Source organism: Schistocerca americana, chromosome 2 (assembly GCF_021461395.2).
Source record: "Schistocerca americana isolate TAMUIC-IGC-003095 chromosome 2, iqSchAmer2.1, whole genome shotgun sequence".
Taxonomy (NCBI): domain Eukaryota; kingdom Metazoa; phylum Arthropoda; class Insecta; order Orthoptera; family Acrididae; genus Schistocerca; species Schistocerca americana.
The window spans coordinates 556,805,990-556,831,543 of record NC_060120.1 but is presented as its reverse complement, the minus strand read 5'-3'; the positions used below and the strand labels follow the sequence as shown (position 1 = coordinate 556,831,543).

Genomic DNA, 25,554 nt, shown 5'->3' with positions numbered 1-25,554 from the left:
ACATCCTGGAAATTTTGAATTAATTCATCTATATTTTCCGGATGAGTTCTTACAGGTACTATTATTTTATCAATCTCTCTCGCATCCAGAACTAATCTAACGTTACCTCCAGGTTTTGGGACGACTAAGAGCGGAGAACAATATGGACTAGTAGATGGCTCAATCAAGTTCCATTCTAACATTCTATTTATCTCCCTTTGAATGGATTGTTTTAAATGCCAGGGGATCGGATAGTGCGTGTAACAGTAAGTCTGATGTGGCTTCACTTGTAGGTGACAAATATGCCCTTTAATAATTCCTAGTTTCTCATCAAAAATGTCTTCATATGCCTCTAACAAATAATGAAGCTGTTGCCTTTGTTCTCCGGTAAGCTGATTTGTTTCACTAGCTTTTATCATTGTTGTTTGGTTAAAGTCCTCCTGTTGTATCAAATCCTTTGAAAGCTCCTTCCACCGACCGTTTGTAGTGTCAGTTAATTGAATTATGGCACCGCGACAATATTTCTCATGCACCATTTCCTTTCTATTTAAATCCAGTGCTATCTCTTCTCCATTTAATCTAAATTTAATTATTCCTTCCAAAAAATCAATCTGACAATCGTACTCCTGCATACTCCCAATACCAAGAATACAGTCCACTAATAACTTCTCCACTACAAGGAACGTGCATTTTATTGCTACATTTCCCATTTTCATCTCTAATTGTGTTTGTATTTTGACATTGGGAGAGCGTGCTCCAACAGCTCCGATGATTTTGCAGTTCTGCACTGGCAAAATTAGTACCTTCTTCTTCCTAATAATTCTCCTAAAAAGAGCACCTGAGATGACATTGGCGGAAGCGGTGGTGTCTAATATCACATTCGTTGGAACTTCCTCTATTTCAACAAATACTTCCGATACCGGAACACTCGATCTGTCATTATGACACGTTATTAAATCCTTTGTTAACTCTTCAGTCAACAGCTCACCATCATTATATCTTAACAATTGTAATTTTACTTTTTCGCCCCTAACAGATCCCCTGACCGCTCCTCCGAGGCACGATGCGGTCATGTTTAGTTTGACTGATTGTTGGTCCAATTGGTATTTGTCTCTTCAGCTACTTCAGTGATTATCGGTTGTTGTGGTGAATTCGGTCTATATTGTCTTGCTTGATTCGTGTAATTATTGTTGTTGTTCTACTGGTGTTGGTAGAACTGTCTTGTGTTGTCATACATTGGATTATATCGATTAAAATTCCTATTGTTCCTAAAATACCCCTCGCTGCACCATTACTAAAGTTTCCATTATGGTAATAATTATTGTTTGCATTTTGTCCATTTCTAAGTCTCCTCGGAGAGTGTAGTTGGTTATGATTATTGTTACTGCTACCATTACTGCCATTCCCATTCGCGTTGCAGCTCGCATTCGCTTCTATTGCTCTTCTTTGATATGACATGTCTCTTGCCCTTTTATTGTCCTCTTCAGTTATATCAATATGATCAAGCGTAGTCATAAATGAGTCTATATCCTTATCATTTATATATAACAGCTGATTCCATATACTGGTGGGTAGTCTGGACTTGAGTATCCTAAGTACGAGGGTCAGTCAAAAAGTAATGTCTCCTATTTTTTTTCTACGTTTAATTGTCAGGAAATTTAAATGCAATTACATAGCTTGAAAACCACAACATTGAGGATCATTTTGTCATTTTTCAATGTAATCTCCGCCCATCTCTACAGTTTTGGTCCATCTTTGAACAAGGGCATGTATCCCAGCACGGTAAAAATCACAGCTCTGCTTCCTAAGCCATTGACGCACGGATGTTTTGACGGCCTCCTCATCTTCAAAATGAATCCCACGATGAGCTTCTTTTAGTGGCCCGAACAGATGGAAGTCTGATGGTGCCAGGTCAGGGCTGTATGGGGGATGAGGCAAAACTTCCCATCCAATTTTGACAATCTCGTCAGAGGTGTGACGACTGGTGTGTGGTCTTGCATTGTCATGCAAAAGAAGAACATCTGCCATTGATTTTGTTGGGCGAACTCGCTGAAGACGTGCTTTAAGTTTGTTGAGGGTTGTGACGTATTGAACAGAATTTATTGTGCATCCCTGCTCCAAAAAATCAACCAGAATTACACCCTCTGTATCCCAGAAAACTGTTGCCATAACTTTCCCTGCCGATCGCACAGTTTTGAATTTTTTCTTCCTCGGCGAGCTTGTGTGACGCCACTCCATTGACTGCCTCTTTGATTCGGGTTCAAAAAAATGCACCCATGTTTCGTCCCCGGTCACAATTTTTTTCAGAAACTCATCTCCCTCCAAACGGAAGCGCTGCAAGTGTTGGGAGGCTATTGTTTTCCTTGCCTCTTTATTCTGATCGGTTAACATTCTTGGAACCCACCGTGCACAAACTTTTGAGTACCCCAATTGTTTAATAATCGTGATCACACTGCCTTTACTAAGAGAAATAATGCGACACACTTCATCTGCAGTCACCCGACGGTCACCACGAATGATGTCATCAACTTGCTGAATGTTGTGTGGAGTCACTGCATTCACCGGCCTGCCGCTCCGCTTTTCGTCAGTCAACGGTGTTTGCCCTTCAGCTTCCTTACAACGATGAACCCATCGTCTAACAGTGCTGACATCCACTGTCACAACACCATACACCTTCTTCAGTCTTTCATGAATGCGTATGGGCGTTTCACCTTCTGCATTCAAGAATTCAATCACACAACGCTGTCTCAAACCAACATCGATGTCGGCCATCTTACAAACTTCTGCTGTGCTGCCACCTGTTGACACAGAAAGTTACTACTGCAGTGGATTGCAGAAGAAGGTTTGAGGAATGGCGCCAAATTCAAATTTTTCACTTAACTTAATTTCTTTAAGTAGAAAAAAAATGGGAGGCATTACTTTTTGACCGACCCTCGTATATCCGGCAAAGGAATTGGTACATCCCAATACAAAGATTTATTAATGTATTTCTCAAAATATCTCTTTAGAGATCCTCTAGAAAATGAGAAAGGCTCAGGATATAATACTTCCTGCCTAAGTCTTTCTTGTATTCCAACAGACCAATATTTTGCTAGAAAAGCCTGCTCAAATTCTTTGTAACATTTACAAGAAGATGTTTGTTCGGATGCCCACAATGCTCCTGATCCTTGTATATATCCAGATACAAAACTAATCTTTTGCCATTCTGTCCAAGATCGTGGAAATAGACCTCTGAAACTTCGAATAAAGACTACAGGATGAACATTCTTTTTGTCAGGGTTAAAGATTTGAAATTGTCTCTGTTTAATCATCTTTTCCTCAACGGTACAACAATTCCGAAAATCATCCTGTTCGTACTCTTCCCTGTGGCTATCCGTTATATCGAATCTAACTTGTGACGTTCCAGTTCTGTCTACATCGGATCTTGACGTGGACGGAATTTCACGCGCAGATTGAGAATGTTGTTTCCCACTTCTTGCTATTTCTAAATCCTCCTGCGAGAGATTTAGTGATCTTTCAATATTTTCTTTCCAACGCGAGAATTCTTCGCCAAGTTGTTCTCGAACTTCCTTTAACCCTTTGTTGAAAAAATTCTCCTCGGAACTCTCTGAAATTGACTGTAAAGCTACTTTCACAGTTTCTTCCATGGTTTCCGAAGGAAAATTTTGCCGCTCTAATGTCACTTCTGAAAACTTTCCCACAAGTACTTTCATTCTACGTTCCACTGTCTCCTGTTTTTCCTTCACTTCGTCAAATTGCTTCTTTAGATTATATTGGGATTCTATAATTTCTGGTATCATAGCTACGGAACACTGTATGTCCTCTTGAGCTTGTATTACTTGAGGAAACAGTTCTACTTGTTTTTGTATCGTGTCAATTTTGACGGATACATATTCGGTTAGTTCCGCTTTTAATTTACTATTGTTTTCTTGGCATTGTTGGCAGACCTGCTCAATTTGAGCAATAAGATTCTGTTCGGTCCTTTCTGCCTGTTCTTTTATTTCCTGTGTCTGGGTATTTAATCTCTGATCTAATTCGGTAAAGGTTGCTCTTAACTGATTTACAATTCTGTTTAATTTTCGGCTAATTGATTTTGGAGTTCATTTTGTATAACGGATAAGTCTCGTTTTACCTCCGCTTGGCCTTCGGCTAATAGAGACAACTATTGCATAATAACAACTAATGTGACAACAACAGTCTGATCAGCTGTTGTATGAATGTTTTCTGAACCATCGGGATTATTTATATTGCTACCGCTAGCCACAACAGTCTCAGAATTGCTATCCGTGGCCTCTGCTTCTGCGCAAACAGCTGAAGGCTGTTGCACGTCTCGTTGCTGATTCAATGACATTTTAAATGCCCCTCTAGTCAATACCATTAAATAACTGTCAATATCAGGTTCTAGTCACTAAATACAGTTTCAAATTTACTGTCGTAGACACACTTAACTTTCAAATTACTTCACAGATGGTATAAAGTTCAATGTCCAGATACGAAAATCACACAATATACAGTTCTACAATCTAACTACTATCTGGAAAAAAGTTCTTTCTAAATCGATTTCAAACTATTTTAACTACAGGATAAAAAAAATTAGATTTCTCTGGCCTTGTTCTGTAGTCTTGGTGTTGTCCAATAGTTGAAATCATTTCTTGGTATCAGCAATCTTTTACTATGGGCACCGAATCTCTCTTCAGATTAGTTACCTCTCGTTCTCGTTGGTTTTCATGAAACAAAAAATACTTATATTATATAACAATCCAAGAGAGTCTTGTCACACTGGCGCCACTGTAATTTTTCCTCCTATCTATGTAATTCTGTAGCTCTCAGTTTGTTCGAGCAGTCAATCATTCATGATAGGAATTATGTCTATATATACTACTTTTTGTTCCACTATCCTTCAATTCATCAGAGTTTTTATTGTACTGATGTTGCTCACCCATTATTCTTATTTATCCATTACTCATTACTATTTTATAGTTGTTCGTTATGTATGGGCACCTCTCCGTATGTATATTCAATGTAGAACCATCATAACTCCCCATATATGTGCACGTAATTCCCTATGTACACGCCTTTTCCCCTACAACACCTGGTGGGTCTCACATCATGGCAGGCTTTGTTTTATATAATTTAATGTTTGCGTAGAAGTGTATATTTGTATGTGTGTTTGTGTAGTCTGATTCTTGGACCTTTTTATCTAAAGATAAGATGTAGTTTATTAGTAACCATGGAAATAAGAAAGGACTTCAGCAATAGAAGTTTATGAATATGGAAAGAAGGGAAAGATATACAGGTCCTCAAGATGAGAAGTAAGAAAGGAAAAAATAGATGTGGTTGCTAGGATCGAAGAAGAGAAAGAAGATAGCCCCAAAGGCAGGAAACCCTTCCCCTCCTCCCCTTTCCCCAGGTACATGAGTGAGATGCCGGAGGAGGTTTGGTGTGAAATCGTCTCCTACAGAACGGACTTGTCCCACATTCACCCTTTGAGGTCCCCGAAGGAAATCCTAGCAACCCTATGGAAATGGCAAGTGATGAAGAATCAGGCACACTTGCTTGTGAGGATTGTTTGAAAGATGTGATGTGTGTTTTGTGTTAGTCATGATTTATCTGTTCTTGTAAACCATGCCTTTAGCTACAATATCCACCCCCTTTCAAAATTTATACGAACCCTCCCATCTGTATCACATCTCAAAAAGGTATAAAATACTCTATTTATAAAGTAGAAAAGCTATACACTTCGGTATAACAACTGTTCAATTAGTCACATCATATTACATTTTCTACAAATACACTACTTTATTCAGTTTATGTCGTCTAGATATCACTTTTTTCTGTGATTCTCTTAAGTTAGTCTCTATTTTATGGTCATATTCAGATTTTTTTTACGAGTAATAAGATTACAGGATAGTTCTATATTTTAAAAGGAATTCGGTGCAAGAAAACTATTTTGGAAGAAACACCGAAAACAGCTCTGGATCCGACGGTTATCACTCCGCCCATTAACTCAGAATGTTAACGTCCCTGGGGGTAGATGACTCTGCCCGGATCCCATGGATCTGACATTAACTTTTCATGTGCACTGGGAGACCAGTAATTTTCTTTAAATTTCTTTTGAAAATCCTCCCAAGAGAAAAAATTCTCAATATTTACTGTACCCCATTCTGAGATTTGCCTTCCCCCCAAGGGGAGTGGCGGGTTCAGCGGCATTCGCGGTGCACGAGGTGGAGGGTCAATGTGGAGGCTGGCTGTGTGGCATCGCCCGCTTTGCGTGTGAGTGGACATGTGACCACCCCTTCAGCAAGGTCCGAGCAGGCACACGGGGGGAGGGGTTTATTAGTGATTGGGAGCTCCAACATTAGGCGGGTGATGGAGCCCCTTAGGGAAATAGCGGAAAGGTCGGGGAAGAAGGCCAGTGTTCACTCTGTCTGCTTGCTGGGGGGTCTCATCTGAGATGTGGAGGCAGCCCTGCCGGCGGCAATAGAGAGCACTGGGTGCACCCGACTGCAAATAGTTGCTCATGTCGGCACCAATGACTCCTGCCGTCTGGGTTCAGAGGTCATCCTCAGTTCGTACAGGCGGTTGGCAGAGATGGTGAAGGCGGAAAGCCTCGCTTGCGGGGTGGAATCTGAGCTAACTATTTGTAGTATCATTCCCAGAACCGATCGTGGTCCTCTGGTATGGAGCCGAGTGGAAGGCTTAAACCAGAGGCTCAGACGCATCTGCGGAGATCTGGGGTGGAAATTTCTCGACCTCCGCTATTGGTTGGAGAAGTGTAAGGTCCCCCTGAATAGGTCAGGCGTGCACTACACGCAGGAAGCGGCTACAAGGGTAGCGGAGTACGTGTGGAATGCACATGTGGGTTTTTTAGGTTAGGGAATTCCCTCCCTAGGCCCGACAAGATGCCTCATGAGACGCGGCAGGGTAGGAGTAGGCAAAATGCAACAGGGAATAACAATATTAATCTGCTAATAGTAAACTGCAGGAGTGTCTATAGAAAGGTCCCAGAACTGCTCTCATTAATAAACGGTCACAATGCCCACATAGTACTAGGGACAGAAAGTTGGCTGAAACCAGATGTAAACAGTAATGAAATTCTAAACTCAGATTGGAATGTATACCGCAGAGACAGGCTGGACAGTGAAGGGGGAGGCGTGTTTATAGCGATAAGAAGCGCAATAGTATCGAAGGAAATTGACGGAGATCCGAAATGTGAAATAATTTGGGTGAAGGTCAAGTTTAAAGCAGGCTCAGACATGGTAATTGGATGTCTCTATAGGCCCCCTGGCTCAGCAGCTGTTGTGGCTGAGCACCTGAAGGATAATTTGGAAAATATTTCGAGTAGATTTCCCAACCATGTTATAGTTCTGGGTGGAGATTTTAATTTGCCAGATATAGACTGGGAGACTAAAACATTCATAACGGGCGGCAGGGACAAAGAATCCAGTGAAATTTTTTTAAGTGCTTTATTTGAAAACTACCTTGAGCAGTTAAACAGAGAACCGACTCGTGGCTGTAACATATTAGACCTTCTGGTGACAAACAGACCCGAACTATTTGGAACAGTTAATGCAGAACAGGGAATCAGCAATCATAATGTGGTTACTGCATCGATGATTTCAGCCGTAAATAGAAATATTAAAAAAGGTAGGAAGATTTTTCTGTTTAGCCGAAGTGACAAAAATCAGATTTCAGAGTACGTGATGGCTCAACACAAAAGTTTTGTCTCAAGTACAGATAGTGTTGAGGATCAGTGGACAAAGTTCAAAACCATCGTACAATATGTGTTAGATGAGTATATGCCAAGCAAGATTGTAAGAGATGGAAAAGAGCCACCGTGGTACAACAACCGAGTTAGAAAACTGCTGCAGAAGCAAAGGGAACTTCACAGCAAACATAAACATAGCCAAAGCCCTGCATACAAACAAAAATTACGCGAAGCGAAATGTAGTGTGAGGAGGGCTATGCGAGAGGCATTCAATGAATTCGAAAGTAAAGTTCTGTGTACTGACTCGGCAGAAAATCCTAAGAAATTTTGGTCTTATGTCAAAGCGGTAGGTGGATCAAAACAAAATGTCCAGACACTCTGTGACCAAAATGGTTCTGAAACAGAGGATGAAAGACTGAAGGCCGAAATACTAAATGTCTTTTTCTAAAGCTGTTTCACAGAGGAAGACTGCACTGTAGTTCCTTCTCTAGATTGTCACACAGATGACAAAATGGTAGATATCGAAATAGACGACAGAGAGATAGAGAAACAATTAAAATCGCTCAAAAGAGGAAAGGCCGCTGGATCTGATGAGATACCAGTTCGATTTTACATAGAGTACACGAAGGAACTTTTCCCCCCTTCTTGCAGCGGTGTACCGTAGGTCTCTAGTAGAGTGTAGTGTTCCAAAGGATTGGAAAAGGACACAGGTCATCCCCGTTTTCAAGAAGGGATGTCGAACAGATGTGCAGAACTATAGACCTATATCTCTAATGTCGATCAGTTGTAGAATTTTGGAACACGTATTATGTTCAAGTATAATGACTTTTCTGGAGACTAGAAATCTACTCTGTAGGAATCAGCATGGGTTTCGAAAAAGACAATCATGTGAAACCCAGCTCGCGCTATTTGTCCACGAGACTCAGAGGGCCATAGACAGGGGTTCCCAGGTAGATGCTGTGTTTCTTGACTTCCGCAAGGCGTTCGATACAGTTCCCCACAGTCGTTTATTGAACAAAGTAAGAGCATATGGACTATCAGACCAATTGTGTGATTGGATTGAAGAGTTCCTAGATAACAGAATGCAGCATGTCATTCTCAATGGAGATAGGCCTTCCGAAGTAAGTGTGATTTCAGGTATGCCGCAGGGGAGTGTCGTAGGACCGTTGCTATTCACAATATACATAAATGACCTTGTAGATGACATTGGAAGTTCACTGAGGCTTTTTGCGGATGATGCTGTGGTATATTGAGAGGTTGTAACAATGGAAAGTTGTACTGGAATGCAGGAGGATCTGCAGCGAATTGACGCATGGTGCAGGGAATGGCAATTGAATCTCAATGTAGACAAGTGTAATGTGCTGTGAATATATAGAAAGAAAGATCCTTTATCATTTAGCTACAATATAGCAGGTCAGCAACTGGAAGCAGTTAATTCCGTAAATTATCTGGGAGTACGCATTAGGAGTGATTTAAAATGGGATGATCATATAAAGTTGATCGTCGGTAAAGCAGATGCCAGACTGAGATTCATTGGAAGAATCGTAAGGAAATGCAATCCGAAAACAAAGGAAGTAGGTTACAGTACGCTTGTTCGCCCACTGCTTAAATACTGCTCAGCATTGTGGGATCCGTACCAGGTAGGATTGATAGAAGAGATAGAGAAGATCCAACGGAGAGCAGCGCGCTTCATTACTGGATCATTTAGTAATCGCGAAAGTGTTACGGAGATGATAGATAAACTCCAGTGGAAGACTCTGCAGGAGAGACGCTCAGTAGCTCGGTACGGCCTTTTGTTGAAGTTTCGAGAACATACCTTCACCGAGGAGTCAAGCAGTATGTTGCTCCCTCCTACGTATATCTTGCGAAGAGACCATGAGGATATAATCAGAGAGATTAGAGCCCACACAGAGGCATGCCGACAATCCTTCTTTCCACTAACAATACGAGACTGGAATAGAAGGGAGAACTGATAGAGGTACTCAAGGTACCCTCTGCCACACACCATCAGGTGGCTTGTGGAGTATGGCTGTAGATGTAGATACAGAAGGTACCCCACAGCGAATATGATCTTCATAGAATCTTTTCAATTTTTTGGTAATGCTTGCTTAAACCTTTTTAAGAAATGGGTTGAATGTACATCTCTGTCTGGCTTAAATTTAGGGAATTGGTTACATAACCCTGAATTAGTTCCCCATTGTAAATCATTCACCACTTCACTAGTTAATACCACATTAGGTGAAGTTACCCTTTTTTCTACTTTGTCTTGAATAAGCTTAAATTCTCTCAACAGGTCTTCTATACCCTTCCTGGTATCATTAAGTTCAGAAGAAGAAACAGGCGATGTTATTCTCTTGGTAACATTTCGATCTATAGTTTCTCCAAATTGTTCCTCCAAACTAATTGATATTTTCTCTTTGAACTTCCTTTCTATATTGTGCACCTTTCTTAAATGAATCCGAAAATATGTCTTGCCTCTACCAAGGCTGAGCCAAGAGTCCACAATAGGCGATACATTCTCGGATGTTATTCTCTCGGTAACATTTCGATCTATAATTTCCCCAAATCGTTCCTCCAAACTAATTGCTATTTTCTCTTTGAAATTCCTTTCTATATTGTGTACCCATGTACTGACACCTCTAATTTATGACTGAATGATTGGCATTAACTCATTCTGCTTATCTACACTCTCTTGCAAAGTATACAACCCATGAAACTTCCTGGCAGATTAAAACTGTGTGCCCGACCGAGACTCAAACTCGGGACGTTTGCCTTTCGCGGGCAAGTGCTCTACCATCTGAGCTACCGAAGCACGACTCACGCCCGGTCCTCACAGCCTTACTTCTGCCAGTATCTCGTCCCCTACCTTCCAAACTTTACAGAAGCTCTCCTGCGAACCTTGCAGGACTAGCACTCCTGAAAGAAAGGATACTGCGGAGACATGGTTTAGCCACAGCCTGGGGGATGTTTCCAGAATGAGATTTTCACTCTGCAGCGGAGTGTGCGCTGATATGAAACTTCCTGGCAGATCAAAACTGTGTGCCCGACCGAGACTCGAACTCGGGACCTTTGCCCTTCGCGGGCAAGTGCTCTACCATCTGAGCTACCGAAGCACGACTCATGCCCGGTCCTCACAGCCTTACTTCTGCCAGTATCTCGCCTCCTACCTTCCAAACATATCAGCGCACACTCCGCTGCAGAGTGAAAATCTCATTCTGGAAGCATCCCCCAGGCTGTGGCTAAGCCATGTCTCCGCAGTATCCTTTCTTTCAGGAGTGCTAGTCCTGCAAGGTTCGCAGGAGGGCTTCTGTAAAGTTTGGAAGGTAGGAGATGGGATACTGGCAGAAGTAAGGCTGTGAGGACCGTGCGTGAGTCATGCTTCGGTAGCTCAGATGGTTGAGCACTTGCCCGCGAAAGGCAGAGGTCCCGAATTCGAGTCTCGGTCGGGCACACAGTTTTAATCTGCCAGGAAGTTTCATATCAGCGCACACTCCGCTGCAGAGTGAAAATCTCATTCTGGAAGCATCCCCCAGGCTGTGGCTAAGCCATGACTCCGCAGTATCCTTTCTTTCTGGAGTGCTAGTCCTGCAAGGTTCGCAGGAGAGCTTCTGCAAAGTTTGGAAGGTAGGAGACGAGATACTGTCAGAAGTAAGGCTGTGAGGACCTGGCATGAGTCGTGCTTCGGTAGCTCAGATGGTAGAGCACTTGCCCGCGAAAGGCAAAGATCCCAAGTTCTAGTCTCGGTCGGGCACACAGTTTTAATCTGCCAGGAAGTTTCATATCTGCGCACACTCCGCTGCAGAGTGAAAATCTCATTTTGGCTATACAACCCATGTCTTACATCATTATACTTAATATTGTACACATTTTCAATGGAGCCTAACTTTTCAATAAGTTCAGATTCCACATTATTACATTTGTTCTCAATTGTAAGTTCTAACATTTTCGACAAATCCTGAAAGGTGTCATTCTGTTTCTGACGAAGGTCAGCAAACATTTGATTTATATGAGTAGTCAAAGAGTTTGTCAACTCATTTTTTAGATCAACTTTTAAATTATCTACTTTAGTACTTTTAGGGTTAAACTCAGACTTCCAAGCCCCCATACCTTCACGCAGATTACTAAATTCTTTGCTTTGAGAGTTGACCTTGGTACTTAACGAACCCAAATTTGTCGTTTGAATATTTAAAGTTTTCCTCTGAGCATTTAATTGTCAATCTAATGAGTTTAACTTAAGACTTTGAGCATTTAATTGAGAATTTACCAACCCTATACTCGCACTCTGAGCTTTGATTAATTTTATCAATTCAGCCCAGTCACGCACTTCTTTGCTAACTTTCATGGCCATAGCCGGTTCTTGGGTGTCCCCAACTTGTTGCATATTCTCCATACTTCATATGCTTTAGCCCTAGTAAGTATTTAAAACTAACTTTAAATATGATAATGACACAATAAAAGTTCAGTCCGACAGTACCTTGTACCACTTCGTACTAAAGCAATGAAGTTTTGTTTCAAGCCACATTCTGACGGCTTAAAATGTGAGTGTGAGTATGGGTTATACTGATTTATTTCCCCAAACCACATTCCACTTCTTTACGAGGTGACTTGGAATTTTACAGCTCCTCTTCTTTACAGGATAGTCGGCTGCTGGAAAATCTCTTGACTTCTTCTCTGTAGAATAGAGCTAGGTACAGGAACTTCTAAGCCTCTTTCTACTTATAAAATGAGTAGACATTGAACTTTCCTTTTTGTCAGTTAACAATGTATTTGACTTTCATGCACAACATAATTCACACTTTCAACATACATATGGAACTTTTGGTAAGTATCATCATACTGTCGAACATCAGAAACAAAATGAGTTACAGTTAAAAGAAAGTTGGCTTGACTACCATGACTTTCTTAAATGAATCCGAAAATATGTCTTGCCTCTACCAAGGCTGAGCCAAGAGTCCACAATAGTACTTTTTCAACTGTTCTTGTTATAATTAACAATAGTCAATGACACAACAAGCACAGAGTGGCATGTAAACTACATGGTTATTTATTACAGACTCACTAACACATCTATGGATTGTCTGACAGGTACATGTTGGTGCTGTTTGACCGCGTGTCTACTTTCTTCCCGCGACTGATTTTAAACCTGCACACACACAAACATGTGATGCGCAGTAGGTAGGATTTTACCATCCTGCCCTCATATCTAGAATATCTTATGTTCGCGATGGTAGAAGGCTGAGTGGTTCTAGAATTTACACAGAAATTCTCAAATCACTACACCGCACAGTCAGAGGCACATTACTACGATTCGTGCAGCCCCCCCCCCCCCTCCCTCCCTTTGGAGGTTCGAGTCCTCCCTCAGGCATCAGTGTGTGTGTTGTTATTAGTGTAAGTTAGTTTGTTAGATTAAGTAGTGTGTAAACCTAGGGACTGATGACCTCAGCAGTTTGGTCCCATAGGAACTTGCCACAAATTTCTAAAATTTACAAAACTGTGCCAATTATGATTCATGTGGCTTTGTATGTGTTTGAAGGTAGTAGTTATTTAGGCAAATGCAGATCTGACCAAATAACAGTAGTCTTTGAACGTGTTAAAAGTTGGTAAAACATTGCATATTTGTTTCTCTGTGTTTTTGAAAGAATTTTTGTGCAATGATTTTACGTAATTTTGCTTGTTTATGTGGAAAACCAATGAAATCATTTTTAAAAGGGGAAATTATTTGTAAGACAGTATTATGAAAAGGATAGATTGCTACTCACCATGTAGTGGAGATGTTGAGCCGCAGACAGGCACAACAAAAAGACTGTGAGCTATCGGGCCAAAGGTGTTCTTTTGTAGTAGACAACACACATTCATGCAAGCACAACTCACACACACAACTGCTGTCTCTGGCCGCTGAAGTCGGACTGCGAGCATCTGTGCATGACAAGAGAAGCGATCTGGTTGGTGTGGGTAAGGATGAGGCTGGGAGGGGATGGGGGGAGGGGGAAGGGGGAGAGATAACAGGGTTCGGATGGGGGATCATGAAGTGCTGCTTGTGGGAGCACACAGGGATGTGGTGGGGCAGAGTAGGGTAACTAGGTGCAATCAGGAATTTGGTTTGGGGGGGGGGGGGGGGGGGGTGCTAGAAAGGAGAGAAACAGAGAAGAGAGAAGAGAAGAAAGACTGTGGGTGTGTCAGTTGGATGGAAGTCTGTGTAGTATTGGAATGGGAACAGTGAAGGGGATAGGTGGGTGAAGGAAAGGGACTAATGGAGGTTGAGGCCAGGGGGGTTACAGGAACATAGGATTTTTTTGCAGGGAGATTTCCCACCTGTGAAATTTGGAAAAGTTGGCGTTGCATTGGTAGAAAGGAGCCAGATGGCACAGGCTGTGAAACAGTCATTGAAGTGATGCTCAGCAACTGGGTGATCCATATGTTTCTTGGCTAGAGTTTATCGGTGGCCATTCATGCAACCAGACAGCTTGTTGGTTTTCATGCCCACATAGAATGCAGCACAGTGGTTGCAGCTTAGCTTGTAAATCACCTGACTACTTTACAGGTATGATGAGAGAATAATTCTTGTGACAGAAGTGAAGTTGTGTTGGTGGGAGAATGTGTGAGACAGGTCTTGTATCTTAGTCTATTACAGGGATATGAGCCATGAGGCAAGGAGTTGGGGAGTTGGGGCAGAGTAGGTATGGACTAGGATATTGTGTAGGTTCGGTAGACAGTGTAATACTACTGTGGGAGGGGTAGGAAGGATAATGGGTAGGATACTCCTCATTTGAGAGCACAGTGAGAGGTACTCGAAAGCCTGGTGGAGAAAGTCAGTTGCTCCAGTCCTGTGTGGTACTGAGTTATGAGGGGAATGCTCCTCTGTGGCCAGACGGGTGACGGGAGAGATAAGGCACATGAAGTCTGTATTTCAGTGTCAGTTTAGAAGGGTAATTTCGGTCTGTGAAGACCCTTGGTATATTTGGAAAGGGACTACTCGTCACTATAGATGTGATGACCTCAGATGGCTAGGCTGTATTGTATGGGCTTGTTATGGAATGGGTGGTAGCTGTCAAAGTGGATATATTGTTGGTGATTGGCAGGCTTGATATGGAAAGAGGTACTGATGTAGCCAGCTTTGAGATGGAGGTCAACAATGAGGAAGGTGGTTTATTGGGTTGACGAGGACCAAGTGAAGCAAATGGGGGAGAACATGTTGAGGTTCTGAAGAATGTGGATAGGGTACCCTCAACCTCGATCTAGATCACAAAGATGTCATCAGTGAATCTGAACCAGGTATGGGGTTTGGGATTCTGGGTTGTTAAGAATTCCTCTAGATGGCCCGTGAATAGGTTGGCATAGGATGGTGCCATGCAGGTGCCCATTACTGTGCCATATATTTTTTGTAGGTGATGTCTTCAAAGGTGAAGTAATTATGGGTGAGTATGTAGTTGGTAAAGGTGACCAGGACAGAGGTTATAGGTTTGGAGTCAGTCATGCACTGGGAAAGGAAGTGTTTAATAATGGCAAGGTCGTGGGTATTAGGGACGTTTATGTGCAGGAATGTGGCATCATTTTCTAATTTTTTTTCTTTGTTTCAGGGGAGGAACGAAATTCAGTCAGTCGTCGCCTTCATCAATACCAAATTGAATTCTCATGGGGACAGGTATATACAGGTTACTGCAAGCATATTTCTTAAGATGTACTGGCTTTCTAGCTAACTAATTCCTTTATAACCTTTGTTTTTCAGAGCGCAAGGCCTACATTTGTTAAAAGTATTTCTTCCACAGTGTTCAGATGATGTGTTCATTGATAACTGTGTATCATGGATGCAACAGTGCGTCAGGATTTGTAGTGGTTCCAGAGAAAAGGAAATAAGTTTACTGGTTTATGAAGTACTTGGTGAGTTGTGTATTAAATACTTTTGAAATTCAGAAGCAACCATACATGTGTCAAAAATCTTATTGTTGTGTTTTTTATGTATTTTTTTAATTTTTTTTATAGGAAATCTCTTTCAGTACTCAGGAATGATACAAGAATTAACAAAGCCGGTTTCCGGATCTGTAATCCCAAAATTCTTGGAGCATGTTCATCATGTTTCATCAAACTTTCACTCTCAGACAGAGGTATTAATTATGTAATATCCTTTTAAAATAACATTGCAATTTACAGTGACATCCTTTTTCAATATTTCCTTGGCAGAACATGTTATCTACTAAGAAAAGAAAAACATAAGTCTAACCACAATGCAGAATAGTAAATAACTTGATTCAGTGTTGAGAAATGTATAATGAATCTGCTCCACAGAACACCTGAATATTCAGTCTTTAGAGGAAAGACAATTGGTTGGTGCTGTGTGGCTAGAAGTACTGACCTAATCCACTGTAGATGAGTTTGTAGATGTTACGATTGCTGACTGTGGCTATTTGCAAATGTACTGGTTGTATCATGTGTCAGTATTTATGGGGGTGATGGTTTGATAATGAACATCATGTCTGAAACTAGTAGCTGCAAATAAAGGATTTTTCTAACGCAACTTCAACAGAATCACAAATGATTGTGTTAAGGAGAGAAACTTGTATGTGGCTGTAGTATTTTAGCTGTATCTGGAATGTGATAAATTTCCCAAACCAATAGAGAGACAGTACAACTCTTCCAGTGCTGGAACTAAGCTAAAACTCTCCAGAAACAGTCATCAGCCAATTAGCCTCACAAACATAATGTACAAGCTACTTGAATAGATCGTAAATTGGGTGTTGTGTTGACACTCAAGACATGAGTCCTATTATCCAGTTCCCATTGTGGTTTCTGAAAGGTGTGGCTTTTCTTTTGTCTCTCTTAGAGACCATTTTTCAGAAGGCTTTTGAATATTATCAACAACAACTTATTGTAGTTTTCTTCAGTAGACAAAAGGCTTATGGTATTGCATGGTGCCATTTCATCCTTACCATATTCTATGAGTGGAGTTCAGTGATTCCCCCTCAATTTTTATTTGAAACTTCTTATCACACAAGTTATTCTGAGTTCAGGTTGACACTTCCTATTCATTCACCAGAGAATAGTGTTCTTTGTTATGTGTGATCTTGTCTTAATAGCTTTCAGTGTCCTTGCTGGAACTGTAATACATACCATTCCCCCATCCCCTATCCCTGTTTATGACTTCAGTATTTATTACAGATCCTCAGGCACAAGTGTCACAGAAATAAACAGTAGAGTACCACTGGAAAGTCCAATCCTTGTCTCTTGCTCGTGGTTTACAGTTACATGCTAATAACGTAAATGTGATACATTTCTGTCAGAATAGAACAGTACATGTGCATCCAGAAATCTTTATCTATAATTAGTTACTCAAGCAGTAGAAGTATTGTGTGTATATTATCTCATAAAAACGAGACATGAACAATTGCTTGTTATTAAAATATGCATTCCAAGTTCACAGTTCCACTGTGTATCCACCTTTTCTCCAAGAAGGAGAAGTGGACTCACTCCAAGGAAGCCTCAGTCAGGTGTCACAAGAGCAGTCTATATACATTGTCTCTTTCCTGAGCTCAACCTTCTCCCACAGAAACTTCTTCTCAGTGTTTTACCACAATCATCTCCTTGTTGTGTCCCTAACCCACAGATTTGCCTGGCTCTATCTCTAAGGCCAAAGAAAATGTAGAGTTTTCCACCTTCCATTGTCTGCTGCTTTCAGTTCTTGATGGATTTTCCACTACAGAAATTGTGGATAATGATGGTTCCACACTGAAAGACCAAACTGGTTGTGCTTTAGCACATTTTGAGAACTGTAAACGTTATCCCCTGCCAACTAGATTCTGTTTTTTCACATCAGAATTGGTGAATGTCACTTGAGCCCCGCAGTCAATTAGTACCCATAATTACAATACTTCTCTAAAACGTAGTGACACTCTGAGCAGACTCCAAACCAGAAAACATTGCTACCCAAGACCTGCCTTCCAATCTCCATAAAAATGTGATATCAATAGTCATCCTCTGGATGATGATTTTTGTTGCAATCTAGAGCACCAACTTTCTAATCCCTTAGCTAAAGAAGCTACTGGAATGTACCTGTTTTATTGGAGCACACCAGAGCTTGAACAATGGATAACTCTGTTGTACACCTTTGGAAGCTTTGAATACGGACTAATGTAGTGTGGTCACCAACAGCAACAGCAATACAAGAGACCCTGTGGCTGTATGAGAGTTCTGTGTGAACTACTCAGAGGGAATCAAATATAATTTGTTGACTTTGTAGTGGACACACGTAACTGACTTAATGACAGTCTTTGCTCAGGTGAGAATACCTTCAAGCTGTAGCAGTAATGCCCATTTGTCAATAGACATATTTCACTCGAGTACTCCAATTATGTTGCCTTCCTGCAAAAATGAAAACTTACTGGACTCGCTACCTTTCGTACTGGGTGACAGTGCCCAAGTGGCAGAGTAAGTATTAAATTCTAATGGCCAGCTATTGACTGGGGATGGAGGTATGGCACCTGCTGCAAGATGCGCTTTTGGGGGCCATAGTCTGTTCCTGACTTATATGCTGCCTGGACCCCAAACCCTTCATTATTTATATTGCTTTGCATTTCTTAGCATTTTAGTGGCTGGGTGTTACTTGACTGTTTTCTGTGGTGGGATTTTTTTTCTTAAACTATCTGTTGCTCTCCTTTGTCATGCTGACTGAGGCTTACATGGGGAGGGAGGGAAGGAGGGGGAGGAGTGGTGGACAGTCACAGATGTAGAAAGGGGTACATCCAGCCACAAATTGGGTGCCCGGGGGACCCTGACTTTTTTGGCTGGAATATATTCCTCCTGTATCATGGTATTTTATTCTTTTATGACTGCTTCAAGTTAGCTCCAGTGTATATTTGCCATTCTAATGTTGCTAAAAAGTAGAGCCACAATCTGGTCTCACTTATTGTTCTGCTTGACAAACTTCAGCAGCTCAGTACTCCCAGTGTGGAGGGATCAATGACTTAATGACACCAATGTTTGTTATGCATTTTACTCACAACGTTCGTCACCCCAGGGAGTTCACAAATTGTTTGTGAGTATGTGCATGGCAAGCATAGGACTCTGAGCCATTGCAGAAATTCATTTTTGTGCTGCAGTCACATTCTCTGACCATATCTTTTCTCAGACTTGGTCTGTAGGGCAGATTCCATGTTGACAGCCTAGCCTGCCTATAGGACATTGATTACAGCTTTTTACACTTTGTGTATTTATTGTACCACATGTATTTCATTAAACTGGTGTTTGGTCACCACATCCAGGTTTGAATTTTTTTCACATATGCGAGAACTGTGCAGCACAGTTCTCCCAATACCCAGCATGGCATGTGCACAGTAGTGAGCCACTGACTACAGAGGGAACATGCTATTGATGACCGAGACGTTACCTTTTCGTGCATATCAAGGGGTATGTGCCTGTCTGTATAGATGCATCAGGACTCCAGGCAGTGGTCATCAGACTGGGTGACCATTGATCTGGCTGGGTGATTTCCGTGGGGGAGCCCTTAACTGGACTAGGCAGCATCATCACAGGTATTTTACACAGTGAAGAGACCAAAGCTATCAGCCGGTGGCGATGTGGCTCTTGCAGTCTCTCCAGAGAGTACAGAACACTGTAACTCATAGAACTTTCTTTCCTAGGTCAGGCCATGGGAAGAAAGAAAAATCAAGCAAACTCACTGCTGTCAGTTCTTGGTTTGCATGCGGAATGCGGGTGGATCCTTTCTATTTATTAAGCATGTGTTCTTTTGTATGAAATATTGCAAATATATTTGGAGAAATTTCTTCCCTTAGTTAACTATGAAGTGGTTCTGTCTCAATTAGAACAGCAACTACTGCACGGTCCCAAGTGTTAATCTCTTTGCGAGAAACATGGTGACGTACTTGTTATTGGCAAATGCCATGAGAAGTTCAGTGTGGTGCAGAGTTTAATTTCCACTGTGACTGAACTCTGCAGATGCATGAGGAATTACATGGAAACTCGGAGAAGTGAGGAGTTCACTTTGTACATCATATATGTCATGGTGTGCATCATCAAGGTTGACACCAGAGCAATTGTTGTCTCTGCTGAGCAGGGCAGTGCAAAGGCTTCAGGCATATGCCTTCCCATTGTACAAGTAAACCAATTTATGGAGACTGGTCATCTGATTCATGAAAATACATCATGTGAGTAACCACCCTTGTATATCAGTTGTGGAGGCAATCACCCTTTCTGATCACCATAGTGTATTACCTTAATTAAGAAACATAAAATCCAAAAAATTAGTTTCTGATCAATTCTCATGTTTTAAATCAGGAAAACGTAAATTGCTTATATCCTGTCCCAGTGGTATTGAATTTTGCCACTACTGCAGCCACGTATACCTTCATGACACTAGGTTTAGAACCACTTGAAAAAGTCCCTGGTGGCTGAAACTGGTCATGGTATTAGGAAGTAAAATTGCAGCTGGCACTGTAATTTGTCTCCAGTTAATAAACTGCAGCTGCGAATACCCTCAACCATCATCTCCAAGGACTCCCTGCACTGGCTGCAGAAACAGCATCCTCCTTCAGAGTCTGCTGGTGACAGAGCTCCATTTAGAACCCTATCTCCAGAAATCAGCAGATAACCAACCCACCAACCCAGAACCGAGCAGTAGTCGGAGGAGACACTTAACATGGGTCCCAGGGCTTCCAGTACCACTTTAGTGCCTACAATCATGGTGGATAAGCCCCTGTAAGGTCACAACTGTCTAAAGTAGTTGAACAGGAGAAGAAGGAATCACAGGCAGAGGCGAGGCTGCTTCAGTGACCCTTGAGATGTCAGATTCTCTCATGCCATTGGACTAAGGACCTATGTTCTTCAATATTTCTCTGGACCCCTGGTGACAGACAGTAATTCTGAGGTATGCCATGTCCTCTTGGCACCTTCAAGCCTAATTAGGACATCCTTAACATGATAATTCAATGGATATTAGTTTCATTTGCCGGGACTACAATTGCAACTGTTCTCCTGTTTCACAACCTATGTTACTTTCCAAGAAATGCAATTTACTGATTACCATTCTCTGACTCATTGAAGTTCCATTCTTGCTGTCTGTTTTTGCACAGATAATGTCAGCGAATGGTTGACCTTCCAGGCCGGACACCTTTGTGTCTTAAGATGGCTTCCATAATCAGATTTCAGTGAACTTCAACCCCTTTGGGGGAGTGACCCATTTGGTTAGAGCCTTCTGACTGACCGACTTCTTTCTGATCTTGATCTGTGTCTCCTCACTGACGATTGTTTAACCACTTTACTGCCGACCATAGCACCTTTTTACTTTTACCTATCACCCTCCTCCATCATTCTTGTTGCTTCACAACAGTTGTCACTATATGATGGTCTTTGTGGCAGTGTTCACTTTTTTGTGATCCTGTTACTTCCTTATCACTATCTGTTGGATCAGTTACCTCATTGTACTGTCTGAAGGGCCATCATCTCTCTGTCCCACTGAATCATCAAAGTGGTTGAAGACATCTCTGATGCGTTCACTTGCGCTGTTGAAACTGCTATCCCCCTTTGTGCAGGCCTCTTCTACTTATGGCCAGTACCATGGTCGACCAGAGACATTGCAGCAGCTGTTCAGGCTGTTGAAAGGACCTGCATCATCTCTAGTGACATCCTTCATGTATTGCCCAGGTCACTTTTAAGCAGCTCCATGCAGTCTTGCTACGTAATTAAAGTAAGGAGGACTGCTGGGACCAAAATGTATTCTACTTGAGAATTTATTGCTTTTCATTCCAGATGTGGGCTGAACTCCATAGTTTATTGCGCTGGCAAAGATAAACTGTTCTGGGCCTTCTGCCCTCAAGATGGTGTTTCTACTGATGCATAGATTCTTGCTGAACATGTCTCAGCTGTCCTCTTCTTACCCAGCTACCTTTTGAATGCATAAAAGATAAGTTGAAGACATCCCCCTATCCTTTATCTGTTCCATAAACCTGAACTTTTCACTGACTGGGAAGTGTACTGGCTCTTAACTCGTCTCACGATATGGCCCCAGCCCTTGATTTGATTCGTAATCAGATGATCCAGTATTTGAATGTGAATCACAAACCATCTGCTCAGGATTTTCAACCATATTTGACTAGAAGGAATTTTCCCTTCGCAGTGGAGAGTGTGTGTCATCATCCCGGTCCATAAACCACGGAAAAACACAATGCTGAATCCTATAATGAATCCTTCACTTATTGGGAACTACTTCAGGCTCTTGCGTCGGCCCATGACATCTGAATGTTCACTCAAAGGCCGCATCTCCTCAGGGTCTTCCCTTCGTACTGTATTTTATGGACAATAAGACACACCTTAATTTTTAAGCAATTTTTTAAAAAAATAACATTTTTATCTTTTTTATTAAGCGATTGCAAAGGCGGACTTAAAAAAAATCTTAGTTTATAAAACTGAACTGACCTTTAAAATCCCTGAAAATCACCATCCAAACTTCCTTCTTCTCTGTTGTTATTGTAGTCCTCTTCAGATGTAAAATGGTGTTCACTGCCATCGTGAGCATTATTTGTGCCACACTTCTTGAAAGATTTAACAGTAATATCTTCTCTTACTGTAGACAACAACTCAACTGTTTTATCCACTGACACATTTGTTTGATTGTATGATGTTTTAAAGCTCCATTTGGCATGAATTCTTGTTGGGTTTTATCCATCATCCATTTGTTCCCTTACTTTCTCTTATACACTTTAGAAGGTTTATTGAGACATCAAGTGGTTGCAATTGTGAATTAAGTCCTCCCAGAATAACAACAAACTCTGCATTTCTCTGTCTCAATTTTTCTTTCACTGAACTTTTCAAATGGGTACTAAACTGATGTAGCACAAGAAGAGAACTCTTCTTCAGTAAAGCACTTTTCCTTCTCTCACACACTTTGTTAATCCATAATTTAATACCAGCCTCTTCCATCCAACCCTTGTCATGTACGTGAACAACACCACCTGGAGGTATTTCAGGAGGTTTTGGCATTGTTTTGCACTTGAAAATGATCATAGGATTAAGTTTAGTACAGCCAGCACGACATGAAAGGACAACAGTGTAGTGTATTTTTTCATGTCCACTTGTTTTTATAGTTACAGTTTTAGCACCTTTAATGGAACAGTTCTGTTACATGGCACATCAAATGTCAGAGGAATTTTGTCCATATCAGCTATTTGGCTTAGTTCCTCACTGGTTTTCTTTTGATGTTGAATAATAAAACAATGGAAAGATAATATTTTGTCTTCTTACTCTCATGACATTTTCTGATATATTTTTGTTTTGGTTCACTTGCTAAGTCATGATGCTTCATAAACCTGTAGCACAAACTAACTCCATCCTAAAGTCTTATAAGTTCCACTGTAGGACTAGCTTATGAACCTATATTTGAATTATTTTTGTGTTGATTCCAATTCCATTTTGACAGTGTCCTAGAATCCATTTCAGTATGTCATCTTCTAGTTTTGGCCATTTTGCATTCAGTCCTTTGTTTGCACATATAGTCTTCCTTATTTTTTCTGTTCTTTTTTAGTAGCCCGCCAATTGGGAATGTTTTTTTCTTCAGTTGGTGGAGGGCTGAAATGCCATTCAGCTCCTTTGGTTCCATGTGTTTCTGCAGATGCTATTACTTTCAATTTATAACCTGCATCATATGAATACCTATTATTTTTTTCCATTATGAAACTGGCTACTAACAAAAATATTGCACTGTAACTGATAACACAAATCACTTTCAGTTGAAGTTCAGTGGCACCGTAGACCACAATGATGCATTGTAGACCAGACAGTGTTCTGGGTTTGTGATGGTGAGGTGGGAGGGAGACAGTGTTAGCAAGCTTTTGAATCCTCACAACTCATGTTTGTCGCATCAGTGCACTGCTACTGCCAGTTGAATCCATTTTTGCCAGATAGAGATATGTTTCCCACAGCATTGAATATATGACCATTTTTAAGACTGGTCGGAATTTTAAATTAAACACTGGACATTTTTATATTAATTTCTAGTATAAGATGCATCTGAATTTTGGAGGCAATTTTTCGAAGAAAAAAGTGTTCATATGTAACTTGAAAGGTAGATTGTTAACTGGTTATGCTGGGTTCTTGAATCACAGGCCCTTTTTGTCCCATTATCAGCGTAATTTCTGGAGCGACTGTATAGTGAATGGTGGAGGCTACCTTTCCTTTTCCACATGCAAACAGAGCTAGGGAAAAAAACTGTCTCTGTGCCTCTGTATGAGTTCTAATTTCTCTTATCTTCATGGTCCTTATGGTGTACATTGGCAGCAGTAGAATCTTTGTGCACTCAGCCTCAAATGCCGGTTCTCTAAACTTTCTCAGTAGTGCTTCATGAAAAGAATGTCTTCTTCCCTCCAGTGATTCCCATTTGAGTTCACGAAGCATCTCCACAATATTCGCAAGTTGATCGAATCTACCGGTAACAAATGTAGCAGACCACCTCTGAATTTGCTTCGATATCTTCCTTTAATCTCATGTGTGGGGATCCCAAGCAACCGAGTGGCACTTAAAAATGGGTCACACTATATGTGATCACATTTACAGATGTACCACAGTTTCCTAAAATTCTCCAAAGTCGAACATTGACCTTCTGTACTAGTGGCCTTATGTGCTCACTCCATTCATATCACTTTGCAACATTATGCCTATGTATCTAATTAAGATGACTTTGTCAAGCAGCACACTACTGATTCTATATTTGAACATTATGGGATTGTTTTTGCTGCTCATCTGCATTAACACACATTTTTGTATGTTTAGAGCAAGCTACTGTTTACCACACCTTCCTATAATCACTCAACAATGACACCTTTCCATACACTGCAGTGTTATCATCAGACAGTCACAGATTGCTGCTCACCCATTCCATCAAATCATTTATGTATTTAGAGAATAGGAGCAGTCGTATCACACTTTCTTGGGTGCACTCCTGACAATACCTTTGTCTCTAAGGAATATAAAAAAATCACTCTCAGTAAAATGACTGCAAACCAATGAAAATGATGATGTTACTGATCACTGGTCCCAAGTGACTGCAAAATAGTAATAAAATTATTGAGTATATGTTAGAACTTATGCACAGCCTAGAGGTATTATTTATATACCATGATACAAGTTTGGTTGCACCATGGAAGAGCGACTTTGACTGTGGAAGTTAGATGGAACTTAGTACACTATAGGACTGCAATTAGGTGGAACTTTGAACTGCAAAGAGCTGGGGAGATTTTTAGCAGTAAAACATTTCTAGAGTGGATTTTCATTCTGCAGAGGAGTTTGTGCTGTTTGAGACATCCTGGCAGATTAAAACTACGTGTCAGACCAAGACTTGAGCCTGGGACCTAGAGGTTTGTGCAGAAGTGAAGCTATGGGGACAGGTCATGTTTGGATAGCCTGTAAAATGCAGTCCCAGATTTGAGTTCTAGTCTGGCACACAGCTTTAATTTGTCAGGAAGTTTTAACAAAAACATTTCTTAAACATGACCTAAATACTTCGACCTGCCTTTGAGAGTGATAAGAGGTAACATTGCTATTTAATCTTATTGTATGAATTGTAAATGGCTGACAGTCATCTTCTTTTTCTTGGCTTTATCCCGTATGTACAAGGTATTGACATATGAACGTGGATTTGGCAGTGTTAGTGTTAGAAGATGCCCATATGCCCTTTCTGTTGCCACCCCTTTACTGCTAGAACAGAATTTCCTGCATCTCATCATTTCACATCAAGTGTTATTCCACATGAAAGTGTAATAATGTTTGATAATTGCGTAACTGAGGTGGTACGTGGGTACCAGTCCAGTATTCACCTAGTCGGATGTGGGAAACCATCTAAAAACCACATCCTGACTGGCCAGCCCACC

The 25,554-nt window shown here is 41.1% G+C and overlaps 1 protein-coding gene across 1 annotated transcript in view; it reads left to right on the top strand.

The window, feature by feature from the left end:
• LOC124594164 overlaps nt 1–25,554 on the top strand; it is a 118,408-nt gene that overhangs the window by 30,160 nt on the left and 62,694 nt on the right. Inside the window, exons 2-4 of the mRNA XM_047132519.1 lie at nt 15,265–15,329; nt 15,414–15,565; nt 15,668–15,789. Of these exons, the coding sequence (XP_046988475.1) occupies nt 15,265–15,329; nt 15,414–15,565; nt 15,668–15,789 (339 nt within the window). The remainder of the gene's footprint in view (nt 1–15,264; nt 15,330–15,413; nt 15,566–15,667; nt 15,790–25,554) is intronic.